General features: G+C 50.1%; 1 protein-coding gene across 1 annotated transcript; it reads right to left on the bottom strand.

Annotated features, from left to right (window-relative positions):
• Positions 1-1,294: 1,294 nt before the first annotated feature.
• LOC139228151 (calmodulin-like protein 4) lies at positions 1,295-12,424 on the bottom strand. Its single transcript, XM_070859338.1, has 5 exons — positions 12,357-12,424; positions 12,236-12,266; positions 6,700-6,840; positions 2,401-2,589; positions 1,295-1,517 (listed from the first exon to the last, which is right to left on the bottom strand). Exons 1-5 carry the CDS (start codon positions 12,357-12,359, stop codon positions 1,420-1,422), a joined length of 462 nt encoding a protein of 153 aa, XP_070715439.1. The 5' UTR covers positions 12,360-12,424; the 3' UTR covers positions 1,295-1,419.
• Between the last annotated feature and the right edge of the window lie 5,400 nt (positions 12,425-17,824).

The following is a 17,824-nucleotide window of genomic DNA, read 5'->3' as shown; positions in this document are numbered from 1 at the left end:
TTTCGAAGAAGAGCAGGGGAGTTATCCCCAGTGTCCTGGGGCCAATAATTATCCCTCAATCAACATAACAAAAAAAAACAGATTATTTGGTCAGTTATGGGAGCTTGCTGTGCACAACTTGGCTGCCGCATTTCCTACATAACGGTGACTACACTAGTACTTCATTGGCTGTAATTAGAAATGCAAGTCCCTCTCTCCGAAGCTGTTGGCTCACACTGAGGTACGGGTCCACGAATGCTGGCAGGAACGTTGGAGGTATATTTACAAATAATGTGAAGAAATTGGGAGTAGGTGAAAATCCCCAGGAGGAAAGTATTCAAGTCTCTCCCACCTCCTCACCAGCAAGGGAAGGGAGTGACACTTTTCACACCTAGTCCTGGGGAGTTCAGAACTGATGACTGCCCATGGTGGTTTGTTTCAATGATGCACACACTTCAGACAAATTACCTTTATTTTATGGATCCTTTTTTATTTTTAATGTATTTCAGGTTACAACACAGGACAAAGTGAGCCTGTTTATACATGTTTTGAACATGGAGTGCGATGATGACATTGAGGCTGGTACAAGGAGTGGCATTGAAAGCCCGATCCTCCACATCACAACAGTGATTACACTCCAAAAGTGGCTGTAAAGCTCTTTGAGACGTCCGGTGGTCGTGAAAGGCGCTATATAAATACAAGACTTTCTTTCTTTACTCAGCCAATGTGGGTTTGAAGACTCATGTCGTCCAGGGCTGGGGTGTCCTGTGCATGATCATTCGCGATGTGTACTCATCTATGGGACCCCACCTTTACTAAGGTGTATAAAATTATGAGAGGCCTAGATAGAGTGGATAGGAAGGACCTATTTCCCTTAGCAGACAGGTCAACAACCAGGGGGGCATAGATTTAAAATAATTGGTAGCAGGTTTAGAGGAGATTTGAGGGGAAATATTTTCACCCACAGGATGGTGGGGGTCTGGAACTCACTGCCTGAAAGGGTGGTAGAGGCAGAAACCCTCATCACATTTAAAAAGTACCTGGATGTGCACTTGAAGTGCCGTAACCTACAGGGCTACGGACCAAGAGCTGGAAAGTGGCATTAGGCTGGATAGCTCTTGGTCGGCCGGCGCGGACACGATGGACCAAAATGACCTCCTTCTGTGCTGTAAATTTCTATGGTTCTTTGAAGTGACCAACACTTGTAACGGAATCTGGAACGAGCAGCCAAGAGGAGTTATTTAAGAGAGTGTTGGATACAGTGATGGGGAGGAATCGGGAGGTCTTTCTACGGAGCATTTATCGTAACATCCTTTGGTGACGACTGTCTGATCTCCAATCAGGTAGGAGTTGAATCAATGAGTTAATAATTTAGGTGGCTTGCCGTCGGGAGACTGAGTTGAGGTATCAGGATTACCCAACGTGTTGTTCTGCGCCAGCTCAGTAATCTGCTGGCGGCAGAGTGATGATCCGGATGAAGTCCTCGTATTTCACAATACCATTTGGGGAAATATTTGCTTCCCTCAGGAGGTCGTCAACTGTAAGATTGATTTGCACAGTTTAGTTCAACACTTACATTTTCTAATTCTAATCACTGTTTCTACCACTTTACGTGGAATACAATCAATTCCACTCATCAAAAAGCATTTACTGAGACCAACCTGTCCCTCGGCTGACACTCCCAGTACAGTGCTGAGGGAGTGCTGCACAGTCGGAGGTGCCGTCTTTCAGATGAGGCGATAAACTGAAGCCCCGTCTGCTCTCTCGGGTAAAAAAGCCCATGGCACTATTTCGAAGAAGAGCAGGGTAGTTATCCCCGGTGTCCTGGGGCCAATATTTATCCCTCAATCAATATCACTAAAACGGATTATCTGGTCATTATCACATTGCTATTTGTGGGAGCTTGCTGTACACAAATTAGCTGCTGCTTTTCCCACATTACAACAGTGACTGTACTCCAAAAGTACTTCATTGGCTGTAAAGCGCTTTGAGATGTTGGTCATGTAAGACTCTATAGAAATGCCTTCCCTCCCTCCCCTTCCTCTCCCTTCCCGTGCCATCTTTCGGATGAGACATTAAACCGAGGCCCCGTCTGCTCTCTCAGGTGGATGTAAAAGATCCCATGGCAGTATTTCGAAGAAGAGCAGGGGAGTTATCCCCAGTGTCCTGGGGCCAATATTTATCTCTCAATCAACAAAATAAAAACAGATTATCTGGTCATTATCACATTGCTGTTTGTGGGAGCTTGCTGGATGCAATTGGCTGCCGCGTTTCCCACATTACAACAGTGACTACACTTCAAAAAGGTGCTTCTTTGGTGGTAAAGCATTTTGGGACGTCGTGAAAGGCGCTATATAAATGCAAGTCTTTCATTTAGAGTTTTTTTTAAAAAAAGAGATACTTTTTGTGGTGGTTCCTCACCTTCCTTGTTGGTCAGTTTCTCCCCCAATCGGGTCAGTTTGGCCCTCAGCTCTGTCGCTGTGATGAAGCCTCTTTTCTGTTTGTCTGTCATCAACATGGCTTCCAGGATCTCCCTCTGGGGATCCTCCTGCTGGCTCTGCTGGTGTATGATCGTAAGGAACGTCGAGAAATCCAGCTCGCCTGTTCTTTCTGCTTAAAAAAGACGGGAGATGGAAGGTGAGAACTGCCATTCCCCCTGCTCTGGAACTATCTGACCTTTTCTGCGACCTTGGTCTCTGGGTTATATTGCTTGAGGTTATTTTCCCCTCCTCCTTGTAGTGTATGCACCTGTGAGTGTGCTTACAGGTTTATAGAGCTGTTGCATCCCTGTGCGGAGGGGAGCGGGCAGGTCCGAGGGCCTCCTCGTAGGACTGCTCCTGAGCATGGCCAAGGGGGCCATCCACCGGTCCAGGCAGTGGGCGGTCGAGGGGGTCGTTCAGCCCGACTGCCTGCCTCTCTTCCATGGTTACATCCGAGCCAGGGTGTCCCTGGTGATGGAGCACGCGGTGTCCACCGGTACGCTCACGGCCTTCCGCAAGAGGTGGGCACCGGAGGGACTGGAGTGCATCTTCACCCCGGCAACTAAATTTTAATTTGATTCAAGTTACTGTCTTAAGTTTAATTTGTTTAAGTTTGTCGGTTTTAGCATGGTGGATGAACTAGTAATGTGTAGTGTGATTGTTAAACCTTTGTTAATAAACCAACTCGATCTTAATAGCAATGTGTTACTAGGAATTCTTAAGCAAAGAACCCATGAAGCAAAAATGTTACACTCCCCAGTTATGCCTTGTTCACGCACACATCGTTCCAGCAGGCCGAGCTTTATGAGGATGAAGAGCAGGATCCCAGCTGGTTTTTCTCTCCTCTACCTGGGGGCCATCTGCAGCATTTCAACTCCTGCCCTCGCTGATATTGGCCAAAACAACACCAGAGATTGAGCCTGGGACCTGGTGACCTGTCCAGTGGTCTGTACAGCACATTTTTTTTTTTTCCATTCAGCACACTCGCCTCTGAGTCAGAAGGTTGTGGGTTCAAGTCCCACTCCAGGGACTTGAGCACATAAATCTAGGCTAACACTCCAGCGCAGTGCTGAGGGAGTGCTGCACTGTCGGAGGTGCTGTCTTTCGGATGGACCGTTAAACCGAGGCCCCGTCTGCTCTCTCAGGTGGACATGAACGATCTCTGGATCATTAGTGCAGGCCTCTGGATTACTGGCCCAGTAACATAACCGCTACACTACCGTCCTGTCACTATACCTTTGCCCACTGAATCATCAGAAGGAATCACCCTGAACCCCCAAATTCATCCTCGACCCACCATCACCCTGTATTGTTTATATTGTTGTATGTTCTGTAGTTCTGTTGTAACTCAGTCCCTCCCCCTCCCCCGTGCCCCCACCCCTGGCACCCCTTTGCCAGTCTCGAGCTCCCTGCACCGGCAGCTTTTACAAAAGCAGAATACTGCGGATGCTGGAATCTGGAATAAAAACAAAAATGCTGGAAATCTCAGCGGGTCAGGCAGCATCTGTGGAGAGAGAAACAGAGTTAATGTTTCGGGTCAACAACTCTTCGTCAGAATTGGAGAGTGTTCGGAAAGAACAGATTCTTAACAGGCACTGAAAGCGGGAGGGGAAGAAAGAACAAGGGAAGGTCAGTGATAGGGTGGTTGGAGAGACAAAAGGGATGATGGCCCCCAATTCAAATGGTAATGGCAGGAGTTAGAAAAACATTAGTCAAGATAGGGTGTGAATGGCGGGATAATGACCAGCTGCCATTAGAGACAAGGGGAAAAAAAGAAAGAAACAGGCTCCAAGGGCGGGCAGAGGGGGAAGGGGGGGTGGGGTGGAGGGAGCCAAAGATTGGCAGCGGTTACGCTCTGAATATTGTGACCGCGACGTTGAGTCCAGAAGACTGTAAAGTACCTAAACGAAAGATAAGATGCTGTTCCTTGAGCTTAGAAATGTAGAAACATAGGTGCAGGAGTAGACCATTCGGCTCTTCGAGCCTGCACCGCCATTCAATAAGATCATGGCTGATCATTCCTTCAGTACCCCTTTCCTGCTATAGAAACATGTGTGGTGCATCGTTGGAACAGTGTAGGGGGCCGAGGACAGAGAGATCAGAGTTGGGAGTGGAGCGGAGAATTAAAGTGACAGGCGACTGGAAGCTTGGGGTCACCCTTGTGGACTGCTTTTCGTTACCTCTTTCCATGCAGCTATTCGCCATCTGTGAGCCTATGCAGTGTCAGTGGACTAGTCGACTATTGAAGCATCAGAGGTGAACCCAATGCGTACGCGGCCGCAAATTGCCAGCAGGGGTCGGGCCCGGGATTCCTGGCTGACTTTCCACCTCCGATGCCCCAAGGGGTGCTGAGGCCCATGGCGGCTCCAATTGTTGTACTGGTTGAGATCAACCCAGACCAGGAATTGGACCCGGCATCTTCTGGCCTGCGTGACTCAGTACCACAGGAGACAGTGCCGTGACCCATTGGACCATTGGGGGAGCTTCAAACATATGCTTATTTAAGAAATGTCTAGCAAATCTAAGGTGTATCCGAAGTCCAATATGGCGCAGAATATAGAGGATACAAATAGGATACAGAGGCACTGCAGAAAGTGCAAGAAAAGAGTGACTCGAATGATACCAGAACTAAGGTTATAGCTATCAAGAAGGCTTGAATAGGCCGGGTTCTTTTCCCTAGAAAAGAGAAGGCTGAGGGGTGACCTGATAGAAGTAATTAAAATGATTAAAGGGTTTGATTGGGCAGACATTAAGATGTTTCCACGTGTGGGGCCGTCCAAAACTATGAGTCAGAAATATAAGATCGTCACTAATAAATCCAATAAGGAATTCAGAAGAAACTTCTTTACCCAGAGAGTGTCCTCCTGAGCATCCCTGATTATAATCGCTCAACCATCGGTGGCCGTGCCTTCTGTTGCCTGGGCCTCAAGCTCTGGAACTCCCTGCCTAAACCTCTCCGCCTCTCTACCTCTCTAATACAAAAGCAAAATACTGCAGATGTTGGAATCTGGAATAAAAGCAGAAAATGCTGGAAATCTCAGCGGGTCAGAGGAAGCAGAGCTAACGTTTCGGGTCAATGACCCTTAGTCAAACGTTAACTCTGCGTCCTCCCCACAGATGCTGCCTGACCCGCTGAGATTTCCAGCATTTTCTGTGTTTATTCGCTACCTCTCTTTCCTCCCTCAAGATGCTCCTTAAAACCTACCTCTTTGATCAAGCTTTTGGGCACCTGCGCTAATTTCTCTTTATACCACTCGGTGTCAAATTTTTATCGCATAATACTCCTGTGAAGTGCATTGGGACGTTTCACTACGTTAAAGGCGCTATATAAATACACGTTGTTGAGTGGTGAGAATGTGGAGCTTGCTATCATAGAGAGGAGCTGAAATGTGTAGCATAGTTGCTTGCCCTCAAATCTACCACCAAGCTCATGGTCTACAGGGCTGTAGTAATACCCGCCCTCCTGTATGGGTCTGAGGCATGGACAATGTACAGAAGGCACCTCAAGTCGCTGGAGATATATCACCAACGATGTCTCCATAAGATCCTGCAAATCCCCTGGGAGGACAGGTGCACCAACATCAATGTCCTCGTTCAGGCTAACATCCCCAGCATTGAAGCACTGACCACACTCGATCAGCTTCGCTGGGCAGGCCACATAGTACGCATGCCAGACTTGAGACTCCCTAAGCAAATGCTTCATGCGGAGCTCCTTCATGGTAAACAAGGCAAAGGAGGACAGCGGAAACGTTATAAGGACACCCTCAAAGCCTCCCTGGTAAAGTGCGACATCACCACTGACACCTGGGAGACCCTGGCCGAAGACCGCCCAAGGCGGAGAAAGTGCATCCGGGAGGGCGTTGAGCTCTTCAAGTCGCAACGCAAAGAGCGTGACGAGGCCAAGCGCAGGCAGCGGAAGGAGCACGTGGCAAACCAGTCCCACCATCCCTTCCCTCGACGAATGTCTGTCCCACCTGTAACAGGGTCTGTGACTCTCGTATCAGACTGTTCAGCCATCAAAGAACTCACTTTGGGAGTGGAAGCAAGTTTTCCTTGATTCCGAGGGACTGTCTATGATGATAATGAGGGAGAAAGGACGGGAAGGATATGCTGATAGGGTGAGATGAAGAGGGGTGGGAGGAGGCTCGTGTGGAGCATAAACACCGGCACGGACCACTTGGGCCGAATGTTCTGTTTCTGTGCTGTAAATTCCCTAATTCCATGTGAAAGTCACAGTTACCTATTTTATGGTGCAGCAGGTGTCTCTCCACCTCTCCCGGTGTGGGCTTGGTACCAAGGCATCGCATCACTGTGATCAGGTCCCCGGCCGCTATCTTGCCTTTGCGAGTCTTGTCGTACAGTGAGAAGCACTCTTTGAATTCTGAGGAAATCAGAACGGGCATGTCACAACACGCAGCGTCACGTTAGTGTAAACCGCGCTAAGATGTCTTCCTGCATCTCATTATCGCTATCAGTGGAGCGCTATACCGTGTAAAGTACGGTGTATTATTCTGCTGCTAAGGTGGAGCTGCGTTCGATGTGGCTTGTCCTTTTAAAGCTACAAAGTCTGGTTTCTGTAAATCCTGAGGTCATTTAGGGCTTAATTGCTGTAATATTTGCAGATTGGCGGGTACGTGTAGATTTACAATGGCAGGTCAGATGAAGCCAGCATGAAATTACTGGCTTACTTTTTGGTTTAAAAATATATATCCTTCAGATGTTTTGAAGTGTGTTGTCTGCGTTGCAGCAGATACAAAGTGTATAGACTGGTGATTGCGATCAGTTGTTTGTAAAGGTGGGCTTGTGTGCCAGGCTAAGATCTTACCTGTACGGATCTTCCCCTGACCCTCTGATGTGTTCCCCTCCTCTCCTGAAGTGGTGACTCCTGCTGGTCTGTTTCCATTAGCACTGGAGCTCGCGATGCCAATCCTGTCTGATTCCCTCCCCCCACCTGGGCTAGAGACACTGGACAATTATAGTCCTCACGTAGTCCCTCTGGCTGAATTCAGCTAACTCTGCTCAGACCAGGATCAGACTGGGCACCTCCCCGGAGCCATTATGGGTCCTCTTGTGTATTTGGGTGATGAGGGGGTGTAAAAGTATGCACCCATGAGTGTGCTCACAGGTTTGTGGAGCTGTTGAGTTGGGAGTGGCTTAGCAAGTCACGTGATGTTCCACAAGACTCAATAAAACCCCAGCCAGTTGGGTTCGGGGGACCAAAATGAGGCAGGTGGTTGTGAGCAGGTGGCTGGAGAAATACCACCAACGATTTCTCCGCAAGATCCTTCAAATCCCCTGGGAGGACAGACGCACAAACGTTAGCGTCCTCAACCAGGCCAACATCCCCAGCATCGAAGCACTGACCACACTCAACCAGCTCCGTTGGGTGGGCCACATTGTTCGCATGCCCAACACAAGACTCCTAAAGCAAGCGCTCTACTCGGAACTCCTACACGGCAAGCGAATCCCAGGTGGGCAGAGGAAACGTTTCAAGGACACCCTCAAAGCCTCCTTGACAAAATGCAACATCCCCACTGACACCTGGGAGTCCCTGGCCTAAGACTGCCCTAAGTGGAGGAAGAGCACCCGGGAGGGCGCTGAGCACCTCGAGTCTCGTCACCGAGAGCATGCAGAAACCAAGCGCAGGTAGCGGAAGGAGCGTGCGGCAAACCAGACTCCCCACCCACCCTTTCCTCCAACCACTGTCTGTCCCACCTGCGACAGAGACTGTAATTCCCGTATTGGACTGTTCAGTCACCTGAGAACTCACTTTTAGAGTGGAAGCAAGTCTTCCTCGATTTTGAGGGACTACCTATGATGATGATGGTTGTGAGTCTGGTGGATGAACTGGTTATGTGTAGTGTGATTGTTAAACCTTTTTCTAATAAACCAACTAGTTCTTAACAGCAATGTGTTGCTGTGAATTCTTCAGCAAAGAACCCATGAAGCAAATACATTACACCTGTGTATTTGGGTGATGAGGGGGCCTTATATGAGCGGGAAAGATTCTATCCTTGCTTTAACCTGAACCCAACTCCACTTCTCAATTCAAACTTGCAGCTGGCTGCGTGTATCGAGTGTCCTGCATTAAATAATAAATAGCCTCTGACGGTTATCAAAGAGTGCGGGACAAAGTTTAGCCTGAAAGAATCTGATATGGGAATGAGCGACAAAGCAACTCCCTGCTCCGCCTGATTAAATGTCTTTGGGTTTAATTGTTTCTATTAGTCTGTGGGTGTGTCAATAAGAAATATGATCCGTGGCTTATGTTTGATTTTTTTTTTTAATTGTGTGTGAGTTCTTACGCTCATTTTGCTCTTTTGTCCTGAAGGTGCAGATTCTTCCTATGAGGAGTGATTGAGCCTATATTCTCTAGAGTTTAGAAGAATGCGAGGTGATCTCATTGAAACATACAAAATTCTTACATGGCTTGACAGGGTAGATGCAGGGAGGATGTCCCCCTGGCTGGGGAGTCGAGAACCAGGGGTCACAGTCTCAGAATAAGGGGTCGGCTATTTAGGACTGAGATGAGGAGAAATTTCTTCACTCAGAGGGTGGTGAATCCTTGGAATTCTCTACCCCAGAGGGCTGTGGAGGCTCAGTCGTTGAGTATATTCAAGACAGAGATCATTAGTTTTTTGGATATTAAGGGAATCAAGGGTTATGGGGATAGTGCAGGAAAGTGGAGTTGAGGTAGAAGATCAGCCATGATCTCATTGAATGGGGGAGCAGGCTCGAGGGGCCGAATGGCCGACTCCTGCTCCTATGTTGTGTTCTAAATTACCTGTGGCCAATTTCCCTGTGGATCAAGTCTTTGGCCGTTAATGACAGCATTCCTGCCTCTACAGGATTAAATTATGATGAGAGATTACACAAATTAGGGTTGTATTCTCTGGAATTTAGAAGGTTACGGGGCAATCTGATCGAAATTTTCAGGATATTAAGGGAACAGATCAGGTAGATAGAGAGAAACTATTCCCGCTGGTTGGTGATTCTAGGACAAGGGGACATAGTCTAACAATTAGAGCCAGACCTTTCAGGAGTGAAATTAGGAAACACTTCTACACACACAGGGCGGTAGAGGTTTGGAACTCTCTCCCGCGAACGGCAATTGATACTAGGTCAATTGTTCATTTTAGATCTGAGATTGATAGCTTTCTGTTAACCCAAGGTGTTATGGGATATGGACCAACGGTGGGTATATGGAGTTAGGTCGCAGATCAGCCGTCATCTGAGATACGTGCGCAAGTGGCCGTGCAGTGGTCTGAGGTGTCCTGCGCAGGCAGCTCAGCCGGATTTTCCATTTTCAGTGCCCTGCATGTGCAGAACCCTGAATGGGCTGCGCATTGGAGGCCGTGAGGGAGGGAGGTCGTGGGGGAGGGAGGCCGTGGGGGAGGGAGGCCGTGGGGGAGGGAGGCCGTGGGGGAGGGAGGCCGTGGGGGAGGGAGGCCGTGGGGGAGGGAGGCCGTGGGGGAGGGAGGTCGTGAGGGAGGGAGGTCGTGAGGGAGGGAGGCTGTGGGGGAGGGAGGCCGTGGGGGAGGGAGGCCATCGTGGAGGAGGCCGTGGGGGAGGGAGGCCATGGGGGAAGGTCGTGAGGGAGGGAGGCCGTGGGGGAGGGAGGCCGTGGGGGAGGCCGGCCGTGGGGGAGGCAGTGGGGGAGGGAGGTCGTGAGGGAGGGAAGCCCTGGGGGAGGGAGGCCGTAAGGGAGGGAGGCCCTGGGGGAGGGAGGCCGTAAGGGAGGGAGGCCCTGGGGGAGGGAGGCCCTGGGGGAGGGAGGCCGTGGGGGAGTGAGGCCGTGGGGAAGAGAGACCGTGGGGGAGGCCGTGAGGGAGGGAGGCCGTGGGGGAGTGAGGCCGTGGGGGAGTGAGGCCGTGAGGGAGGGAAGCCGTGGGGGAGGGAGGCCGTGGGGGAGGGAGGCCGTGGGGGAGGCAGTGAGGGAGGGAAGCCCTGGGGGAGGGAGGCTGTGGGGGAGGCCGTGGCGGAGGCTGTGGGGGAAGTAGGCCATAGAGAAGGCAGTGGGGGAGGTAGGCCGTGTAGCTTATAGGGGGGCATTGGCCAGGACCCCAGGAGAACACCCTGTTCTTCGAAAATACAGTGGGATCTTTAATGTGCTCGGCTTAATACTACATCCAAAGGCTCTGATAATGTGACACTCCCTCAGTAGTAAGTGCCATCACTCATCCTATTGTCTGTTACAGTTAATATCCGTTTCAGTCCCACTCGCCCATCACTCCTGTGCTCGCTGATCTACATTGGCTGCTGATCCACCGATGCCTCATCCTTATGTGTTCAGATCCCTCCATGGCCTCGCCTCTCCCTATCTCTGTGACCTCACAATCCCCCGAGATCGCTGCTCTCCTCCAATTCTGGCCTTTTGTGCATCTCTGACTTTCACCCTCCCACCATTGTCGGCCGTGCCTTCTGTTGCCGAGGTCCAAATCTCCGGAACTCCCTCCCTAAACCTCCCCGCCTCTCTACCTCTTCTTTCCTCCTTTAAATTGCTCCTTAAAATCTACTTCTTTGACCAAGCTTCTGGACACCTGTCCTAATATCTCCTTTTTTGTCTGACAACACTTCTGTGACGCTCCTTGGGACATTTTACTATGTTAAAGGTGCTATATAAATGCAAGTTGCGGGTGTCCTACATTCCTCACAGACAATTACAAAAACAATGGGCTAGGAATTGAGTGCAGTTGTGCCTCCTATTGGGCAGATGCCTTTGCCCCCGGGTGCGGCGCTGACATGAACTCCCGCCATATTGGGTGTGAGTTTAGTGGCGGCGCTACTGCGTTGCGCCCCGATGTCCTGCGCCCGGAGATCGTGATGTCATTGCCGCGCACATCGACCCGTGAGCGCCTGGCCATGAAATTCACTTTTGCCGCGTCTAACACCGACAGCGGCATTAGACGCGGATCGACTGGCCATTACCGGGGCGATGATTAAAGGCAAGATGGCCGAGGTAAGTAAAAAAAAAAAACAACTTACCTTTGTTGATGCTGTTTTCTTCGTGGGTTCCTGCCCGTGATCGTTCAGCCCGGCACTCTGCTTGAGTGTCGGGCTGATCGCAAGGGTCCCCCGCTCCCTTAGTGGTCCAGGTGTGCCCGCTTTAAATGGCAGAGCCCACAGCGATGGCCCTTCCCTTTAAGGGAGGGACGGACCCTTTGAACGTGGCAGTGCGATTTGCGAAGTGGCGTGAGTGTTGTGGCTCAGTACCATACCATGTGATGCGTTGACTCATTGAGCCATCTGGAATATAGTGAAGTGGGATCGGATGGGCACGTGGTGTTGAGGTAGAAGATCAACCGTGATCATGTTGAATGGCCGAGCAGACGCGCGGGGCCGAATGGCCGACTCCTGCTCCTATTTCTTATGAGCGCTTCAGGATCCATTCACCTGTGGCAGCGCGCTGTATTCTCAACAAATGCTGTGTACTGTGACCCAGATGGTCACCGAATGAGCGAGGCACCGTTCAGATAATGAAACGCTCCCAAGGCACTTCGGAGCGGTTGTCAGTGAGGAGGACGTTAGGGGAGGTGGCTGAAGGCACACGGAGGAAAGAGTTTTGACCAGGTGTTGGAAGGAGAGGGGTGTAGCACAGCAGAGGAGTTTGAAGGAAGGGCCCTCGAGTGCAGGGGCTGCGAAGACTGAAGTCTGTGGTGGGGAGGGAGGAGGAGACCCACTCGGTACAGAGGGAGAGCAGGACTGGAGGAGGCGCCAATAACCTCTGAGAAATAAGAAAACAAACATACTTACCATATATTAAGGGTTATACTCACCATGTATTTGATCCTGCGTGAGAAATTTGGCCTGTAATTGGAGCAAGAGAAAATTATTGCATTGTGTTTGCACATTAGGAATGATCTGGGAAGCACTGGGATTCTCTGGGTGTTTTTTTACCATGTTTTTCTTTTGCCGTCTCCCTGCTTTCTTCTTTTCCTCTTTAGCAATGTGTTTGTCTCTCTCGTCGCGATCCAGAATTGCTCGATTTACCCTCCATCTATCTGATTATAGTCTAAAGTCCACCAATCCACAATGAATAATGCTTGGTGGATGCAATAAATACCCTGGTCGCTATGGTTACCGGATCAGGCTTCCCACAGGGTCAGATTCCAGCTACCAGCTGTTAATCCATCTGACACATACACACGCACAAACACACACACACTCACACTCTCACAGAAACGCACACACACAAACACACACACACACTCACATACACACACCCCTGCACACTCTCACAAACACTCACACACTCTCACACGCACACTTACACACACACACACTCACACACACTTACACACTTGCAAACACACACACACACAAACACTCTCTAACAACATATACTCTCACACATATGCAAACACTCACACGCTCACACACACGCACATGCACACGTGCTCACACACACGCACATGGTCATACACTCATGCATACGCACATACATTCAGACATGCAAATGCACACATGCACACTCTCACACTTACACACATGCGCACAAACACACACACACACGCACACATTCACTAACTCACGCACTCTCACATACACTTGCATGCACACACGCGCACACAAATACACACACATGCATTCACTCACACGCCTACAGTTTGACAGAGGTTGAGGTCAGAGGCACTCGCCTTATATTAGGCTCTCTCTCCGCGATGTTTAATCCATCTTTTCCACCAGTTTCTCCCCTCCTCTCCTGAACTCTGACCCTTGCTGGTGCAGTGTCACATGTGCCCGCAGCCCTCAGTCCCTCATCCAAACGACCTTTCCTCAGCTGTGAACCCAGGCTCTGAGGCCTGGAGTTTCTGCTTGAGTTGAGCCTGCACTAGGTGGATTGTAGAGAAATAATCTACACGTTTTTTATTGTCTTTTGCATCATAGCAGCAGGGGGCACAATTGAGGCCCCATACTCCCTGACAACCAGCGTTGCTAGGGGCAGCGGAAGGCCCTTTTAATTTCTAAAGGGTCAGAGAGTGGAAGAAGTTGGTCACAGGGCAATTGTTTGCACTGGCGAGGAGACTTAAAAAAACTTGAAATTAAAACAAAGAAAGAACTTGCATTTATATAGCACCTTTCACAACATAAGAACATAAGAATTAGGAGCAGGAGTAGGCCATTTTCTACCTTTGAGCCTGCTCCACCGTTCAACAAGATCATGGCTGATCTTCTACCTCAACTCCACCTTCCCGCACTATACCCGTATCCCTTAATTCTCTTCGCTCTCAAAAATCTAGCGATCTCTGTCTTGAATATATTCAACGACTGAGCCTCCACAGCTCTCTGGGGTAGAGAATTCCAAAGATTCACCACCCTCTGAATGAAGAAATTTCTCCTCATCTCATTCCTAAATGGCCGACCCCTTATCCTGAGAATGTGACCCCAGGTTCTAGACTCCCCAGTCAGGGGAAATATCTTCTCAGCATTAACCCTTCAAGCCCCTTAAGAATTTTATGTGTTTCAATGAGATCACCTCTCATTCTTCTAAATTCTAGGGAATATAGGCCTAGTCTACTCAATCTCTCCTCAACCTCTGGACGTCCCAAATTGTTTTACAGCCAATGAAGTACTTTTTGGAGTGTAGTCACTGTTGTAATGTAGGAACTATGGCAGCTAATTTGCGCACAGCAAGCTCCCACAAACAGCAATGTGATAATTACCGGATAATCTGTTTTTATTGATGTTGATTGAGGGATAAATAATTGCCAGGACACCGGGGATAACTTCTTCGGAATAGTGCCATGGGATCTTTTACATCGACCTGAGAGGGCAAGCAGGGCCTCGGTTTCATGTCTCATCTGAAAGTGCAATGCCTCCTCAGTACTGCACTGATAGTGTCAGCCTAGATATAGATAATGTGCTCAAGTCTCTGGACTGGAACAGCCTTGTGGAAATCACGCCTCGCCCCGGAATTCTGCAGAAGTGGAAAATCCTGGCCTGGGTGTCAGCAGGCTATTCGGCTGCAGAATCAGCACCACAACCCAACCCAATCTTGTCGTGAAACTGACGTTCATACATGGACTGTCCATCAGGACCCCCTGTGTAGAGATTATGAGCAGGAACTCAGGCTGAGTAACCCGCCCCATTTCCGGGGTACTGAGTGCCCCTCCCCTCACCTGCAGGGAGGAGTTCCATTGCTATCCAAGATAGTGGTGCCATGGAATCTGCCTCATTTACATCCAGTTCCAGGGCTTCTATATAAATGACCGGGCAGTTACTTAACGTTTGCAAATATTAATTTTCATTTCTGGCTGTTGGATTCTCGCTAATATCAATGGAACAACAATAACTTGTATTTATATAGCGCCTTTAATATAGTAAAACATCCCAAGGTGCTTCACAGGAGTATTATCAGACAAAAAAGTTTGACACCGAGCCACATAAGGGGAAATTAGGGCAGGAAAAAGGTAGGTTTTAATAGGAGTCTTGAAGGAGGAAAGAGAGGTGGAGAGGCAGGGAGGTTTAGGGAGTTCCAGAGCTTGGGGCCCAGGCAACAGAAGGCACGGCTACCAATGGTTGAGCGATTATAATCAGGGATGCTCAAGAGGGCAGAATTAGAGGAGCGCTGATATCTCGGGGCGGTGGGGGGGGGGGGGGGTTATGGGGCCGGAGGAGATTACAGAGATAGGGAGGGGCGAGGGCCATGGAGGGATTTGAAAACAAGGATGAGAATTTTGAAATCGAGGCGTTGCTTAACCGGGAACCAATGTAGGTCAGTGAGCATAGGGGGTGATGGGTGAGCGGGACTTGGTGCGAGTTAGGACATGGGGCAGCGAGCACAGGGGGTGATGGGTGAGCGGGACTTGGTGCGAGTTAGGACATGGGCAGCCGAGTTTTGGATCACCTCAAGTTTACGTAGGGTAGAATGTGGGAGGCCGGCCAGGAGTGCATTGGAATAGAATATGCACAGACCATCTGGAAGTAGCTTCGAGCTCTCCTGCTTTTACCAGGGCACCAGAGTGCATCTGTGCTGCTCCAGTGGTGAACATGTTTGATCCTTATAATTGAAGCAGAATGGCAGGGCATTAGGATCACTGCACGCAGCAACACTGGAGGTCAATGCTCAACTCTGCCCTCTGTAAACCTCTGCTCATCGAAAGTTCTCCTCCTAAATTGTCATCTGTGGCTCAGTAGGCGGCACTCTCTGGGTGGGAGGGGCCAGGAGTGAGCACTTTCTGGGTGGTCGGGGCTAGGATTGAGCATACTCGAGGTGGGCGGGGCCAGGAGTGAGCACTCTCGAGGTGGGCGGGGCCAGGAGTGAACACTCTGTGTGGGAGGGGCCAGGAGTGAGCACTCTGGGTGGGAGGGGCCAGGAGTGAGCACTCTCTGGGTGGGAGAGACCAGGAGCGAGCACTCTCTGGGTGAGAGGGGCCAGCAGCGAGCACACTCTATGTGGGCGGGGCCAGGAGTGAGCACTCTGTGTGGGAGGGGCCAGGAGTGAACACTCTCTGTGTGGGAGGGGCCAGGAGTGAACACTCTGTGTGGGAGGGGCCAGGAGTGAGCACTCTCTGGGTGGGAGGGGCCAGGAGTGAGCACTCTCTGGGTGGGAGGGACCAGGAGCGAGCACTCTCTGGGTGAGAGGGGCCAGCAGCGAGCACTCTCTATGTGGGCGGGGCCAGGAGTGAGCACTCTCTGGGTGGGAGGGGCCAGGAGTGAGCACTCTCTGGGTGGGAGGGGCCAGGAGTGAGCACTCTCTGGATGGGAGGGGCCAGCAGCGAGCACTCTCTATGTGGGTGGGGCCAAGAGTGAGCATTCTCTGGGTGGGAGGGGCCAGGAGTGAGCAGGTGCTGCTGATCACTGCAGGGAGTTGGAGTGAGTTTGTAAAAAGTTAGTGGTGGGTTTTCAGGTTTTAGGGCCTTTCTAGCCCATAAACAGCTGCCAGAGGCTGCTGAGGGAGGCCCCCTCAGAGGACCATGTTCCCAGGATGAATTTAATCAGGGGAGAAAATGGTGGGGGAAGGGAGAATAAAAGGCCCAAAGATTTGGGGCAGGACCCCAGGAGGTTTGGAAAAAAAAACACGGTGGTGGTTCAGTGCGAGGATAAGGAGATGCAAATTTGGGATATTATCCAGACCGTACATGAGGACTGCGGGGAGGGAAGGTGCTTTGCCTGCTGATCAAAGCCCAATGTTGGGATCGAGGTGACGGTCAGTGGCCGAGAGGAGGTGGAGAGACTTTTACTGAGTTTGAAGGTTGGTGAGAAGTTCTTGGATATAACTCTGTTGTATTCTGAAGAGGTGGTGGTCTCATTCTTAAACTTGCCGGTTTATATTGAGGATGATGTGCTGATAAAAATGTTGAAATCGTGGGACATTAAAATTTGCTCAGTAATAAAGAGGAGATATTATGCAGGAACAAGGGTAACAGATGGAACCGTTATGTAAAGGTGTGGTTCCCAGAGGGGGTGAAGTCATTAGCCTACAGCATGAAATTTGAGACAATGGAAGGAGTGCAGTGTTTCTGGGTACTGCATGATAACCAGGTGAAGGTTTGCTATTACCGAGTTGGACATGACCATCTTGTAAGAAGCTGTCCAGACCCGTACTGCTAGAACTACGGCGAGTCTGGACACATTGCTCAGAGCTGCAAGGCAGAGAGCTGTGGGGTGAGTCACAACGGTCCCACCCGCCATGAGTGTGAGGCAGAAGGAAGCCCCTTGAGCGACCAGGAGGTGTGAGTGGAGTGGCCGGAGGAGCGGAGCAGGCGGAGAACACAGCCGGTGAACGGAATGAGAAAAGAGCGCTAGAAGAGGCAGAAAATTGCGGAGCAGAGAACAAGATGGAGATGGTGGAAAACACACCAAGCACGGTGGAAAAGGACAAAGACAGTGGAGAGCAGCACGGGTCAAGGGCAGAGTCGAGCCATAACATGGCTCAGCTCTCCCTAAAGAATCGGGTGTCCCTAGGGGGAGGAGGTGCGGGGTAAGTGTAAGCATGCCAAAGAAAGACGGGCAGTCGGACATCTTGGGGAGCAGGAGGGGGCAAGACAGGGAGAGGGTGCAAGAGGCAGGAGCCTTAAAGGGGTAGCAGGACGGGAGCGGGGAGACAAAGTTCTTAAAATTAGCAACAGCAGAGTTAAGATCGGTCCAAGGGTATGGATTTTAAACAATCAGTACCTGAAAGAAATTGCTTATAAAGAAGGGATTTTAAATATAATAAAGAATGCTCAGAAGGAACCTTTATTCTTGAAAGAAAAAAAGTTTGGTGGGACAATTTCAAATACGAGGTAAAAGTTTTTTTCGGTACGTTATGGGAAAGAGCAACAGCTAACCGGCGTCAAGAAGAGAATATTAGCAGAAGGTTTACAGATATTTGTAAAGCAATTGACGGAGGGGATAAGGGAGCAGAGACTAAGTGGGTGGTT

The sequence above is a fragment of the Pristiophorus japonicus genome, chromosome 17 (assembly GCF_044704955.1).
Source record: "Pristiophorus japonicus isolate sPriJap1 chromosome 17, sPriJap1.hap1, whole genome shotgun sequence".
NCBI lineage: Eukaryota > Metazoa > Chordata > Chondrichthyes > Pristiophoridae > Pristiophorus > Pristiophorus japonicus.
Note: the sequence above shows the minus strand (reverse complement) of the source record. Positions and strands in the feature narration are given on the sequence as shown.

What these genes read in the sequence shown, in the direction of transcription:
- LOC139228151 (XM_070859338.1), bottom strand. An exon ending in CACGCAGGATCAAATACATG is followed by an intron (nt 6,841 to 12,235) that starts GTGAGTATAACC and finishes TGATTTCCTCAG; the next exon opens with AATTCAAAGAGTGCTTCTCA. An exon ending in GAAACTGACCAACAAGGAAG is followed by an intron (nt 1,518 to 2,400) that starts GTGAGGAACCAC and finishes TCAATCTTACAG; the next exon opens with TTGACGACCTCCTGAGGGAA.